This window comes from Phasianus colchicus, chromosome 4 (assembly GCF_987193195.1).
Source record: "Phasianus colchicus chromosome 4, bPhaCol1.hap1.1, whole genome shotgun sequence".
Lineage (NCBI taxonomy): Eukaryota > Metazoa > Chordata > Aves > Galliformes > Phasianidae > Phasianus > Phasianus colchicus.
The window spans coordinates 16,182,240-16,196,800 of record NC_143439.1 but is presented as its reverse complement, the minus strand read 5'-3'; the positions used below and the strand labels follow the sequence as shown (position 1 = coordinate 16,196,800).

Sequence of the window (14,561 nt, the reverse complement as noted above, 5' to 3'; positions counted from 1 at the left end):
CCAGCAGAACAGAAAAGGGAATTAGAGGACCGGCGAGCTGCTTAAGGATACGGGTATGTGCAGGCGAAAATTCGTTGCCCGCATCCTTCTCCTTCTGAACCAACTTGAGGGAACCCGCACCGAGACACAACGCGACGCTCCAGCAGCTCCGAGCCGGCCCTGAGCCTCCCGCACAACGAGAGGGAGCGGTGCGTGCCAGGACCCGACACCCGCCCCCGGCGTCCCCACACGAGGACACCTCCCGCAGCCCGCCGCGCACCGGCGCCCGGGCGGAGCGAGGCCAGGCAGGGCCCCGACGGGAGGCTGTCCTCCGTACCCGCACCGAAGCGGCTCCCTCCCCTGGGCGCAAAACCCTCAAATCGCGGGCCCGCCCGCCGCCCGACGAGCCCGGGCTCAGCCCTGCCCCAGCTCGGGGCTGCCGCCCGCTCCCCCCCGGCCCGGCCCGGCCCAGCCGCCTCACCCGCCCGCCAGCACCAGGCGCAGGCCGAGCCGCGCCGCGCCGCTCCTATTGGGCAACACCGCCTTCCCAGCGGCCCCCGCGCCGCCGCCTGCACCGCCCCGCAGTGGGCAGCGCCGGGTGATGCGCGGCTGCTAAAGATGGCGGACGCAGGGGCGGCTGCAAGCTGCTGCCTCGGACTGGTTTAATGACAGATTTCACACAGTGAAAAATAGCACAGAATTGGTTTTCAGTTTAAATGCCTCACGCAAAGGAGGAAGAAAAAAAGGATCAGGCATCACTGGTTCACGTAAAAGAGCCGCTGTTGTAATACACCCAGCATTTTGTACACATCTTAGAAAACACTTCTTACAAAAACTAATCTTCAGTTGAAGATCCCTCTTCTTGTATCTGCTTTGGGCTTCTTGGTCTGGGGCACAGGGAGAACAGGGGCTGCTGAGGCTCCGAACCATGCAGGCACCTTCCTCTTACCCGGGGGCTGGGAGCTCTGCAAAGAGAAAAAGGTGTAAAAAAACACATTTCTATATTCAATTGTAACTTACAGCTCTGTGCCTCAAACGGTTGTTGTCACGAGACACCCATCAACTTAATGAGGGTAGTGGAAGGCTTGTGTCTCCCTCAATTGCAGGGCTTTTTTCAAGCAGCTGACTGGATAAATAAACAGCTGGCAGGGAATCATCAGGCCTGCCATAAAGCACTGGCACACCTCTGCCAGTGTTATGCCCAGGAATTGTACTGAAACAAAACAAAAAAGTTCTGTCGAAAGAGCAAATAAAGTAACAAGAGTTCTTTTGCGTGACACTGAGGGAGAAGGCCAACTGCTGACGTGTTACCAGGCTGAGGTACCCAGGTGTCAGCTACCTTCCCTGATGACTACTAAAGCCCACTTGTGATGCCACAGGTGCCTGCCCTTTACCCTCTGACCAGAAGGGGCATCAGCTCTGCAGACCATGCTATGTTCTCTGCAACTCCACAGGGCATCTTTCAATGGATGCCACAGAAACACAAAGCATAAATTCCAGTAAGAGCGTGCAGCCATGAGATAAATGGGTTTCCACTCTCCATTCAGCCACCAATTTTTAAATAATGGAGGGACTGATTTCTGTTGAGACATTCATCTCGTAAGAAGGACTTGCATCAGGACTGATCTATAGGCAGGAGAGAGACTGCTGAAAAGCCAATAGCAAGAGATACGTACATCACCAAAGCTCCCAGCACAAGCTCAGGTGGAGCAGGAGGTGTGCACAAATCATTACACTGATTCCCTTTGTTCCTGGTTCAGAAAAATGGACTTAAAACTGATGTTCTGAAAGATCTGAGGCTATCAACAGTAAATAATGTTCCATTACATTCAGTGGTTCGGGTAAGATAGCTGGTGTGTTGTTTAAGAATTATACCTACCTACAGACTTAGTAAAGGACAGGGATAAACTAACCAGAATAACAGATTTGTGAACACAAAACATGATGCAGACATCAACTTCCCAGCCTCAAACTGGAAATTGAGACATGCTGTACAGCAAGTGATGCTGGTCAGAGCCATACGAGCAACCTTTAGAGAAATGCAGTGTCTGTGCTCATACAGCTTGTTTACATGAACACCACTACAGGAATCCTTGGTGTGATGAGCAGCAATCTCACACAACCTTGGAGAAGGAACCGAATGTGCCCCTGAGGTGTTTGGAAACAACTGCCGCTAGAGGGCTGCCAAGATCTACTAGGGAAAAATTTTCTAAAGCAGGGTGCTTCTGTAGAAGTGGTGTACTCAGGCTCATCAAGGGCAAGACAAGAGACATGTTGTTCTGCATCAAGCACGTTACCATGAGAAACTGAATGACAATTCAGGGTAAGGATTTATGCACAAGAAAGAGCTCAAACATTAGCTGGGTTTTGCTTTAAGATCAACACTGAAATCACCACCTCTTTGCTCTGTTCCTGGCAGAGCTACTGGCAACCTCACCTTTGGCTTAGTGTCAGCAAACAGTTCTTTGTTAGTACTGAGGGCTGTCTGGTTCCTGGAGGCCAACTGGATGGGCTCTGTGTGGTCTGCTGTACCCCTGTTAGCTGGCTGAGCATCATCTGTGCTCCAGGTGGCCTTTGCATAGAACAGTAACAAAGGAGACTGTTATCACAGTATTAGAGCACAAACTAGATGTTTTGGAAGTAAATTAGTCTAACTATAAAAAGGAGTTCCAACACCTCTCCTTAATAATATCCTTAGCTATTTCTTACCCATTTCACCAAAACAAAATTTGAGCAAGTGAAATGCATTCATTATTAATAAAGGAACTAAAATTTTCACTTGGGCCTTTTCTTTTTCTCTTTATTTCCTCCTCTAGGGAGGAAGAATATACCCTCTGTCCCAGTGGCTCCATGAACTCAAAATACTTGTTTACATGTCACCACAGCTGTATTTTCCAGGCTGGATGTGGCTCTGGGCAGCCTGGTCTTGTGGTTGGCAACCCTGCCCACAGCAGAGGGTCAAACTAGATGATCTTTGAGATCCTTTTCAGCTGCGGCCATTCTATGATTCTATGATTTTCAGACATGTTTTTCAAGCAAAGGTGTTAGTTGAAAATGGCGTTATTAAAATCTATTAACCTGTGATTGTTACATCATGCCTGTGCGTTGGAAACACCGATGGAAACAACTGAAGCTAAGATTTTTGCATCAACTATGCATTTCTGATTCATTATTTCAATCTCACTAAGAGAACCATTAATGGCTAATGGCTACTGCATGCTTTATTATATTAAGAACACCTATTTACCAAAGCTGAGGGCACCACTTGCAGATGTTTTTTTTCATCTCCTTCTTTCAGTGTAGGATTGGTCAAGTTATCCTACAAAAGAAACAACATAATGTTTAAAAAAAAAAAAAGGAAAAAAGAACATTCATTGCAATTTTCAAAAGCTGTTTAGCTGTTTACTACAAAGAATTATTAGAATGAGGATTTCTTCTGAGAAAATCAAGTCATTTTGATTTTTTTTTTTTTTTTTTTTTTTTTTTTTTTACACATTTGCAGTCTGCTCATTTGTACAACATTAAGTCTATCTCTATTAACATGTCCCTGTTACTAGCTCCAGCAGCTATCAGTAGCAGGAAAAAAAAGTTATCACAGTTCATACAATTGAACTGCCAGGTCAAGTTTGGGAAACAAAATAAACATGCTCAGACACTTATTGTAGAAACAAAACAGTACTCAGAAAGGCAAGAAACAATCAATTTGGCAAGGCACAAAACATTATCTTTGCCCCAAGTCAAAGAAACCATCCCAAACCTCTGTAAGGAGCAGACATGAAGTCCTTGGGCATGCAAGCAGCAAAAGGAGTTACAGTTTGCAATTTCTTTTTACCATTCTGACTTGGAGCAACTCAGAGGGCAGTCTTTTGTATAGAGTGTTGAACTGCAACTTGTGAAGACACTGAGAGGCAAACATGGGGCTGGAAAGGCTGGTCTAGTGTTTTCAAACTGCAGTAGCAAGCTCAATATTTCCTTCTAGAGGAAATTTCTCCCAGTGACTCAGACTTACATCCTGACACTTTTCTTGTTATTACAGCTACATCCAGTGGCCTGAGCAAGAGAGGCACTCATGAATGTCTTAGAACTTTCTAGACAAAAAGGGATTCAGTTTTCCCACATTAGGTTGGTGATCAGGTACCAAAAAACGCAGAACATGGACTGTCTATAAACGGTCCAGCTTACGTAGAGCTTTCATACTGGGCAGAAATTTCAATTTCATATTGTTCCATTATCTCAGCTACTCAAAACTCCTGGATTTTACAGAGTATCTTTTACATTCACTTTCTGAATGGCTGGACAATAGCAGAAGATGATCATCCCTCTTCTGAGCTCATTATTAAGTTGCAGTTATAATGGTATACAGCAGTAGGACTGACCAGGGGGCTAATCTCTTTGCTAGGTCAGCACTTCAGGAGAGGAACCTCCTGGTCAAATCTCAGAGGAGAAAAAGACTCTTATTCAGAGCTGAGGAAAAGGTAGACTGGGAAGATGGAGATGCTAAGCAGTACTGCATACAGCAACAACAAACAGCATTTGGCCTGCTCCTAAAAAGACAGAACATCATTTTCACAAAACTAGTTCTATAGATTTTTACTAACCTTTCTTCCATTCCACAAAGCTTTGCCCCTACTTGTCTTGTCTGCTTCTGTCTTTTCCTGCTGTCCGTCTGACAACACCAGCATCCTTTTGGCACCTGAACCATACTTAGATTTACTGCCATCCTTTTTCTCCAACAATGCAATAGTCATCTGGATGAGATACAGTTCGATATTTGCAGGAACAAGTTTTCTAATTGCTTGAGTTTTGGTGGTGTCTTGGAAAAAATATATAAATACAATTTATTTTTTTTTAATTGCCCTCACATTGACTATTTTCTTATATTGTAAAATACATCAGTTGTTTCTCAGGAAAGGATGAACTAAGTCATGGAAAGCCAGAAGTTCCATAAGAAACTATATCACGAGTTCATGGGCTCAATTCCCAACTCATTCACGGAAACATACCATCTCACATTTAGTGTAAAAGATCATAATCACCCTAACTCTAACCTGCCCCTCCTGTCAACCATTTTCTCTTGAGATGAAGGCTATATACACAGGTTGAATAGCCTCCCCTCTTCTGCCGTGCTCGAAAGAGAACTTGCACAGCAGTATGTTTAAGAAAGTAAAGCTGAGTCTGGTTGGGCCTGTAGATGCTGCAAAAAAGACACAATCTGCAATGGGACAGGAGTACTGCAAGTGGCAAGTGAGAAGAATTCCGTAAACTTAAGTAATTAGACTCCTAGGATGAGACTCAACTTTCAGTGCCTCATGTGCAGAACCACAAATCTGTATGTGGTTGCTTCTAGCTTCTGAACTAGCCTGTGGTACCAGATAACAGAGTTAAGATGAAGAGCTGTATTTCCTGCACTATCCTGCTTCCTCCTCATAAATAAGCAATTTGCAGACAAGCTTCCCTGCAGAAATTTTACAGCTCTGCTTCAGCATATTGTCCATAAGCCAGTACATATGGAAAGATTCTGCCAGACCAATTTCTTCGCTTGCCTTTCAACTGAGTAAATAAATACACTTTTAAGAACAGTGCCTGGATCTTTTCCAGCACAATACAGTCAAATGGAAGAACCTGTAGAGCGCTACCTTCTTTTGATCTTTAATGAAGCCTGGTTGTCCCAGTCTGAAACTAACTTGAAAGGCAAGCAACAACTGTCTTTGCAGTGCTCTGCCTTGCTATAGCCACGTCTCCAAAAAATGATAGGTGCAACCTAAAGCAGTAGCAGAGCTGTGATAATTTTCATTTCTTTCATTACCATGTCACTACCATGAGAAGCTTCAGACGGGCTGTGATGCTCACCTGAGTCAATAGGAGGATTACGGATAACATCAGAAATGATCTGCTGAACTTCAGGAGTCAAACCTGCTCGTTCCAGATTGACAGGATAGCCAGCTTTCAGTGCTTGGAACAAGTGTGTGCCAACCTCAGTAAGAGGCAGAGATCTGGTCTCACTGATAGTCCTCTAGGGAAACAAAGGAAGAGGAAATTAAGTTGGCAGAAGTGTCTGAAATACAACTGAAAGCCTGGCAAGTTCCTGTACTCCAAAAACCAACCAGGCATACCAGCACATAGCTAGCTGTGCAACAACTCTCCAACTCACAAACACTTTATTTCTTCTAATATTTCTCAGACTTATTTTCCAGCTCAAAGAGCATATTTCTCTCAAGACTAATAGTTTTCTTAGCACAAGCGCAATGAGACCTTAGACTACTTCAGACAAAAACAGATTCCTGTCAGGAATGGTGCTGTGTGACCACCTTCAGCCTGTTTATAGCACGTGTTCCTATGCCACAACTAAATACCGTCCACTTTCCACCCTCAATAGAAGCTGAATGCCAGCAAATTCTAGTACAAAGGAAATTGATGCTTTTTGTCTCATAGTTGAACATCAAAACAGCTCCTGTTTCATGAGGTACTTCCTTGACAAAGCCTCAGATGTTTCCTGCTAAGTATCTGTGATGCACTTGACCTGCTAGTTGTCCACATGATTCACAGTGCCAGAGAAGAACATGCTTAACAGTACCTAAACAAATTTCCATTTCAAGTTTGTTTAATAAATGATTATCTGGAAATACTTGCACTGAAGGAAACATCTGAAACTTACTCCATCTAAACTTGCATTTTTCAAGGTTTTCTGGTTACTTCTCTGCCTTCAAAGACCAGGTTTCATGTTTTGAATGATTTCTCCAGGGATATTACACTAGCCGTGTATTAAAATTATGAGGATTAATGGAAGCAGAGTATCAATTTACCCATCCAATAACTATACAAAAGCTTCTTGTTAGCCTCTGCATGCACTTTAAGCTAGCAACTACCTGACAGCTATTATCCATACTCTTGGAAAGGACGAAATAAAATTCAAAACAACTACGATTTTCTACTGCAGAATTAAAAAGCAATAAAGGACACTACATGAAGTGACTCATGGTGCTCATCTTTACAGGGCACATGGTACGATATCAGTTTAGCCACAGGCCCAAGAGCACTTGAACAACTTAGATGCAACTTGACCTTAGCTTTTCTTTGTAACAAGAAAAACACCTTTAGAAAGTCTGAATGAGAAATCCACACTGACACCTAGTCTTAATGTTTTGCACTGAATCTCCATATGACCTCCACTTTGCAACATTACAGCCTTACACATGGACATGGCACAGGCAGAGGAATAGGGATTTGCTATCTAAAGATGCAACAGAGTTAGTGAAGTTTATCCACGTAGTTATTAGCCTTAAGGACATGACTGTATACAGCCCCGTGCTTAGTGTATTTTCCCCACAAGCTTCCCGGTCAGGAAATTCTTCTACATGCCCTTACTGTGTGAAGACAAAGATACAGTGCTAGATGGAACTAAATCCCATAGCAGTAAAGCACATTGCCCCAAACTACTAAAATGTGCCAATAAAATAATGGCAGAAATTATGCCCCATGTCCTGCCGATCAAAAGATACCACTTTGGTATTTTACAGCTACCCCTCCCAACACTGGCAGAGGATTTAAGGGAACAAATGTGCAAATCCCCTACATATTTAGGTAAAATATCACCACTGTTAGTTTTCAAAGAGGAAGAGACCGCCATAGGGAGGAACTTACCAGGGAGAGATTTTTCTCTTGGAACAGGACATAGGTGACATGCTCTGAGGGAGACAGAACTTTAGTGTTCTTCCAAGGAGATGTCTCTTTCTGATCTGTAGATTCAGGTTTGGGGAATATGTCCGTCTGAGTGAGATAAAGAGGAGTAAAAGGATTATATCTCAGTAACAACTAATGAATCACCCTCCCATTATCCAAAGAAGTAACAGAAATGGAGTCACTCATTGCCATGCAGACTGTTTTGACCACAAAAAAAGCAAAGAGAATCAGGATGGATACTCATATATTTCCATCTTAATAAAACAAGTATGAGACTGTCCCAATGAACTCAAGAGGAAAAAGCCAAAAAACACTGTGTCAACACAAAACTCAGTTGGTGTTCATTACATATGGAAAATTATGCCATCAGAACAAACTATGGTATTCCACCTGTTTCTGTATGGGAAATTCCTCCATGTATTTTCAACTTCAGCTTAACAAAGATTTCTTGAAAAATAGGAACGGTTTCAATCCCCATACCTAGGTCCATTAGCTTTCTTTTAAGGAGAAATATGACTTGATGTTTAATGCAGTGAGGAATTATTTCAATCATGACAGAAGTAGCATTACTGCTCTACTTGCTTTCTAGACATTCTAATCCCAGTATCCACAGATTTACATGGGAATTCACCCCCTTAAACTACTGCATATCACCTCCAATCCTGTGCTCCACAGTCCCTCTCTGGTAGTATCTCTTACTATTATGAGGGCAAGACTGATGAGGAGCTACTTTACAGGAAATCTCAAAAGTAAATCAACAGTTTTGATAAAAGTCAGACATTGGACTTCTACTAATCTGCTGAAGAAAAGCTTACAGAAAAAAAGATGAGTCCTTCCATCAAAATCTACTGAAGCAATAACCTGGTGGGCCCATTTCCTATACCCTTGGTCTCCAAACCCACATCACAATTAACTAGTTTCAAGCTGTTAATAATATGGCATCATGAACCTGGTTAGACAGGTGGTCTTTATAAGTATGCCTAACAACACCAATCCATAACATCAGCCAGATCCTGATGTCATTACTATGTAGAACATTTGGATTTGAAAGCCTATATGTAAGGTTGCCCTGCCTGGATGGGAAAACTGTATTAAGGACAAACACTGAAGGAGGAATCCAACAGCTGCAAATCAAATTATGATCCTTAGGGCTCCTGCATGCTAGAAGACACCTAAACAGTAAACCATACCTGCAAACCGTTTGCTTGGCAGAAGTCCTTAATCTCAGCCAGGAGAAGGCCCAACATTGTCGATTTGGCTTCAGATACACCATCAATTCTTTTCACGTTCTCAACAGTTGTAGGCCTGGTCCAGGATAAATAATGAAAGGCATGGATATGTCTGTACTGATGCTTTGAATCATGAAGTGTCTCAATGATATGCACTTGGACTACAGATTTATCAGTCACCACTTGAAAATTTTATTAATGTACTATCATCTCTGGCATTAAATTCTCTGCCTGCACTTCTCTATCCTGAAGCTTGACCACAGCAAAAATTTTCAAATACACTGCTTAATACTTCAGTGTGTTAGCTGCATTTATTATTTATTTGCTATTCCTTCCTGAAAGCATATAAGCCTAGAGATATTCCATGAAAGAACATACACATTCCAAGTACTCCTCTTATCTAATGCTGCATAACAGCTCAGGAAGGCTCTTCAGATGCATTAAATACTTATCTGCCCTACGATACACTCTCTTAAAGTGAAATCTTTTTTTTTTTCCTCTCGGTAGTTGAGAGCAACACTACATTTTTATTTTTCTTCTGTGCTACAGAGCTATCCATGTCAGGAACAGTTCCTGACCTCTATCAACCCTTTCCAGCATATGGGCATAGTAAAATAATTAGAACACACTGAAAAGAAGTTGGAAAGGTAAGAATTGGACAACATGCAAAGTTGGCATTTTATTTAAAAAGAAACAAACAACACTAGAAGGAAGACAAGTCTGATGTATACAGCTTTCCAGCTTACATCAGTAAGTAGTCTACAAGGGTACTATGACAAATTAAACTGATCAGGAAAAATGCTACTCCTTTACAAATTAAACATGTTACCCAACAAAAGCAGAAATCAAGTGGACTTGGCTTGTGATTTTTTTTTTTCCCTGAGTTTTTTTTATTATGTACATATGCTGGCTTTACCTCGTTCGGGCCATCTCCACCAGGATCTTATTGGTTGCCAAGACAGCAGGAGGAATTACCTTCTCATTAGCTACCTTCTGTCTAGCAGTCAGCAACTTGCCATAGAGAGCAGTCTGTGAAGAAAAGCCAAATTCTCATAAAGAAGCTTTAAATCAAGCACATAAAAATGATTCAAATATGAGCTGAAAAATTATAGCTCCGCTAATCTTTCCACTAATACACAAAAATCCCTGCAACCCTTTAAGAACTTCACATTCAAATTCTCTTTCAGGACTCCTACTCGTAACATCTTTGTAGCGTCAAAGAGCTGCCCAAGACAGCTGCTCCAATACAGCAGAACTGTGCTCTACAGGTTGACTGCAGTTTGCAGATATCCTCTCTTCCCAAGACTTACCTCTAGTTCATTTTCTTGGGATGAAACAATGGGTACTCGGGACCTCAAAGGAGATTTCACTGGTGAGTGCTCTGTGGGACTGATAAAGTTACATATAAAGTCAGCACTTGTGTCTGATCAATTCATTCACAAACTTCATATAACGCTGAAATGAGCAGCAACCTTATTTGTTTTGCTTTTTTTGTTGTGTTTTGGGTTTTTTTTGCCTGCTATTTGACAGCATAGTCAGATTGTGGCCAGCACCTCATGCTGGCAGCAGCACCAATACAGGACTTGAGCTGACTGGAGCAGAATTAGTAGTATCACATAACCAAATTCATGAAAATTCCTCTGCGACTGGTCCTAGAAATTAAAAATAGCCTCTTGCTATAAAAAAAAAAACGCAGATAAACACTGCTGTTTTGTGAACAAACCATCTGTATCACTACCTGCATCTGGATGGTTGTAGTGTTAAGAAAGTGTATTCTTAGAAGCACTTGTCCATTCATGTTGTTCTGACAGCATCCACAAGAAACACCTTGCATTTCTACCCGTGGCCATTAACGTGGATTTTTGCCAAAAAGAGCTAATAACTTTAAATGCATCAGTGACAAAGGCACGGCTGCTGTGCTGTAAGCAGAGTTAGCTGATGTTACCTCTAGGCATGTCTGCATAAAGAGAACATCACAGCAACCAGCCTACAGGCTCATGTGCTTAGGAAATTTTACCTCTAATTAGGCTGCCATCATTACACTGCAATATCTACAGGCAGACAAACTAGAATAAGTATCTTCTTGTTTTGCTAAGCAAATTGCAAAATAACTTGTTTTAGACTGTAGCTGTCCCTAAAATAATTTTTCTCCATACAGCTACAGTGGCAATTTTTCAGCTTAAGTGACTTCTGGTTTTCCTGTCTTCTGCAAGCATCGGGATGCTTGTTGGAAAGAAGAATGGAACTTTTCAGAAATACAAGATGGGTTTAAACCTGAAGCTACACACTGTCGTGGAGAACAAATTACTTTTTCTGCCCTTTGCAAAAGCTTGTTTTATTTCTTTTGACCTCAAGGAACCCGAACTTGTCTCAGTCTTCTCCAGATTAGTGCAAAAAGGCAGAAACCTAAACTTACACACTCATTTACAATCACTGCATGGGACATACATTCAGTTTTGCCATCTTTGAGATGCAGGCACAGCTTGCCAACTTTTCAGCTTAATTATGTTTAACTGAAAAGTATTATTCTTAGTTTCTTATTTAAATCACAATTTAAAATCCATTACAGTTTCAGCCATCGCATAGAAAACATTGACTGGGAAAAAAAAAAAAGAATGGCCACATTAAAAGTACCCAATATAAAGCTGCAGTTACTCCATTCTTATGAACATATTTATTCCTATTAGATTTGAAGCCAGTTAGAAAATTTGCACTTCTAAAATTAGTAAAACTTGCTCTACAAGGTTAAAGTCTTCTTTTTTTATTTTATTTTCTTTAAATACTAATTACTAACAATCAAACATTTTTTATGGTCACTTCAGAGTGGAATATTGGTTTGAAAGACTGCATTACCAACAATATCTGTACTAATAATGCTTAGAAGAGCATACCTGTTAATCATGGTATTGCTTCTTGGAAAAGTTCCAGCTTTTCTCTCATATGCAAACATTTCATACAAAGACATCTATTAAAAAAACAGAAGAATTAGACAAATTAATGCTAATTTAACATTGTTTTCCAGTGATGCTGCTGTAAACAGGAAAACATACATGGACAGGAAAACATTTGTGACACCAGGACATACTTGCAAGATTTTTAATACAAACAAGGAGGGCCAAAGAATGCAAGAGTAGTTGTACACATACAGACCTGCTTAACTGGTGACTGCTTTGTTCCTTTCATGTCTGGGGAACGCTGCATTGAGACCGCAGGTGAAGGTCTGCTGCTGTAATGAAACAGAATTCCTTTTTACTTGACTTGACTGAATCATTTGTTAATTTTTTTTAAATGGCCATGTCACTGTACACTTTACTAAGCAAACTGAGTAGAACTTTGTGTAAGGCTATTTTGGGCAAATAACAATTTTATTTTATTTTTAAGTTATTAAATGCACTTTTTCTTTTTTAAAACGGAGAACACTGAGGACCCCAAAGTTTGATAAAAATATAATAATGCTAAAGAGGAACAAAAAAATTTTGTCATATAGAAAAAAACAGGGATTTTTATGAGAAATTTAAGTTTTGTGACTAAACTGTCTTTATAAGAAGAAATTTTTAAGATTCTTCATCTAGAGAAAACAAGTATCAATTTCCCATCCCACAATGAGTGCAATTTTTGCCACTTCCTATTTAGAAACAAACAAGGTATTTTTTTTTTAGAAGACATGAAGATAGCAACTAAAACAAAAAACACACAACAGAAAAAGAGGGAAGGCAAAAGAAAACTGGCACTTTAATTTTCCATTGCTGAAAAATAAATAATTACAATTGAGACATCTGAAAAAGGTGTCCAGCACTGAAGAACTCTGTTCCAACACTATTTATTGCTATAGCAAAGTCTCCAGTTCTTCATCTTTCACTTCAAAAAGAGCTGGCCTGAGCCCATGTTTGAAAAGACCAACAGAACACTGTTTATGAAGTACGACTGGAAGTGGAGGATGACAAGCAAAACTTCACGTGCCATTTCCTTGAAGTAATTTACTCTGGTGGCAAATCAACTGACCACCACTGAAAAAAAAAAAACTTCACCACTTTTGCAGATTTTCTCACCAAGAGCTGGAAAAGTTAACATTTCACAAAAGTAACTACACAGACAAGCCATCACACATTTGTATTGAATCAACTTTTTTTTTTTTTTTTTTTTTTACAACACAGGCATGTAGCACATAGACTGAGAATGTGAACAGAGAAGCTAAATTTTATGAAAATGTAGGTCAAGTGCAAAACTGGGAAAACAAAATGTTAGCTGCTCTTGTTAAAGACCAATTCAATTATGTAACTCATAAGCAGCAAAAAAAAAAAAATATATATAAATCTTCCTCTAATATTTCCTGCCTTCAGCAAATCTTCCAATTTTTATTTATTTATTTATTTTACTACTATAGTAGTACCAAAGGGAAAGCCTTGGCTGTTAAGTCCAGTGCAGCAATTTCTTGTCCAATCTGCCACTTCCAGAACTAGTCCTCAGGGACTGATAACCTAGATGATAAAAATAGAGTGCTTAAGAGGAAACATACACTATAATTACCTTCTAGGAGTTCTCTGTAGGTTTAAGTCTTCATTGGATTGTAACAGAAGACTTGGATTTGAGACAGATCCAGCTTTCAAAAGCCAATTTCTACCCTGTAAGAAAAAGACAATATGGCTTAGCTATAGATTACTCAGAAGCCTTTGATGGGTAGACTCACACTAAGAAGTACCTTCTGGGTGAGCCCACATGTTGTTGCAAACTTGCTACGCCCAGAGACTTCTCTGAGGAATCCTTCCAATATCAGCTGCTGGCTGAGTGATTTCCACCAGTTCTCTGTCCAGTCTTTTCCACTACCGTACAGAGGGTGTTTCCTGTATCTGTCTGGCAGACGCTGAGAATTCTGAAATTGAGAGAATCCGTCAGGTTTCTGCAGCCCTTCTGGAAGGAAGTTCTCAATATACCCCGCAAGATTATCATGAGATATGAGGAACGTGTCCCCAAGAACATCAGCTTCCTAGAAGAACTTCTCTGCAAAGTCACAAAACATTTCATTCAAGTTTACGCAATAACCACAACAACCACACTTAAAAAAAACTCAATGATGAGCACAAGCCATGCTTATCACCTTGTTCAGTGTCACCTGAGGAGCGATTTCACCTTTGCTAACGTAATCCATTTTTGTGCTGTGAAAACATTATGACTTCAAAAGACAAATTACACTGATATGACAAAACTGTAAAACTGACTCTGCGCATGGAGGAAGTTACAGGATAGGACAAGGATGCAGAAACAACTACAAGCTGACTGCAAATGCTTGCTCTACTGCTCCTCCTCTACTTCAGCTGCCTGTAAAAAGGTTTGGGCATTCACTTTAACATTTCTTTTTGTTTGGAATGGTTGCTGGTTTCATCATTTCTTATCAACGGTTCAGACTAGAAAAAAAACCCACAATTAGTTACTCTCTGATCCCCCAGTCTCAAGGTCCAAAGGGACTGCAGAGAGCTTAAAGCCCCTTCCATACAACAGGAAACTTCCCATGAACCTGAAAAGTTCAGAACATTTCTGAAACAGAGAAGTAGGAGAGGCCGAAGTGGTAGAAAGTAAAAGCATCTTAGAGGGAAAGAAGTTTCAGTTTACCATTGATGTAAGAAAGCAACAGGAAGACGTGCCTCAGATTGTCATTTGCCCATGTGCTGACCATCC

General features: G+C 40.8%; 1 protein-coding gene across 9 annotated transcripts in view; it reads right to left on the bottom strand.

The window, feature by feature from the left end:
* Positions 1 to 809: 809 nt before the first annotated feature.
* The window catches only part of WRN (WRN RecQ like helicase), a 41,767-nt gene continuing 28,015 nt past the window's right edge, over positions 810 to 14,561 (bottom strand). For 8 of the 9 annotated variants that reach the window (XM_031607528.2, XM_031607529.2, XM_090138758.1 and 5 more), the window contains 13 exons: positions 13,588 to 13,758; positions 13,416 to 13,510; positions 12,039 to 12,114; positions 11,780 to 11,853; positions 10,199 to 10,277; positions 9,805 to 9,917; positions 8,850 to 8,964; positions 7,621 to 7,746; positions 5,830 to 5,992; positions 4,578 to 4,792; positions 3,227 to 3,298; positions 2,417 to 2,551; positions 810 to 944 (listed from right to left, as the gene is read on the bottom strand). In XM_031607528.2, coding sequence (XP_031463388.2) covers positions 822 to 944; positions 2,417 to 2,551; positions 3,227 to 3,298; positions 4,578 to 4,792; positions 5,830 to 5,992; positions 7,621 to 7,746; positions 8,850 to 8,964; positions 9,805 to 9,917; positions 10,199 to 10,277; positions 11,780 to 11,853; positions 12,039 to 12,114; positions 13,416 to 13,510; positions 13,588 to 13,758 — 1,557 coding nt within the window. In that variant the 3' untranslated portion in view covers positions 810 to 821. The remainder of the gene's footprint in view (positions 945 to 2,416; positions 2,552 to 3,226; positions 3,299 to 4,577; positions 4,793 to 5,829; positions 5,993 to 7,620; positions 7,747 to 8,849; positions 8,965 to 9,804; positions 9,918 to 10,198; positions 10,278 to 11,779; positions 11,854 to 12,038; positions 12,115 to 13,415; positions 13,511 to 13,587; positions 13,759 to 14,561) is intronic. The other variant, XM_031607530.2, reaches the window with a different exon arrangement.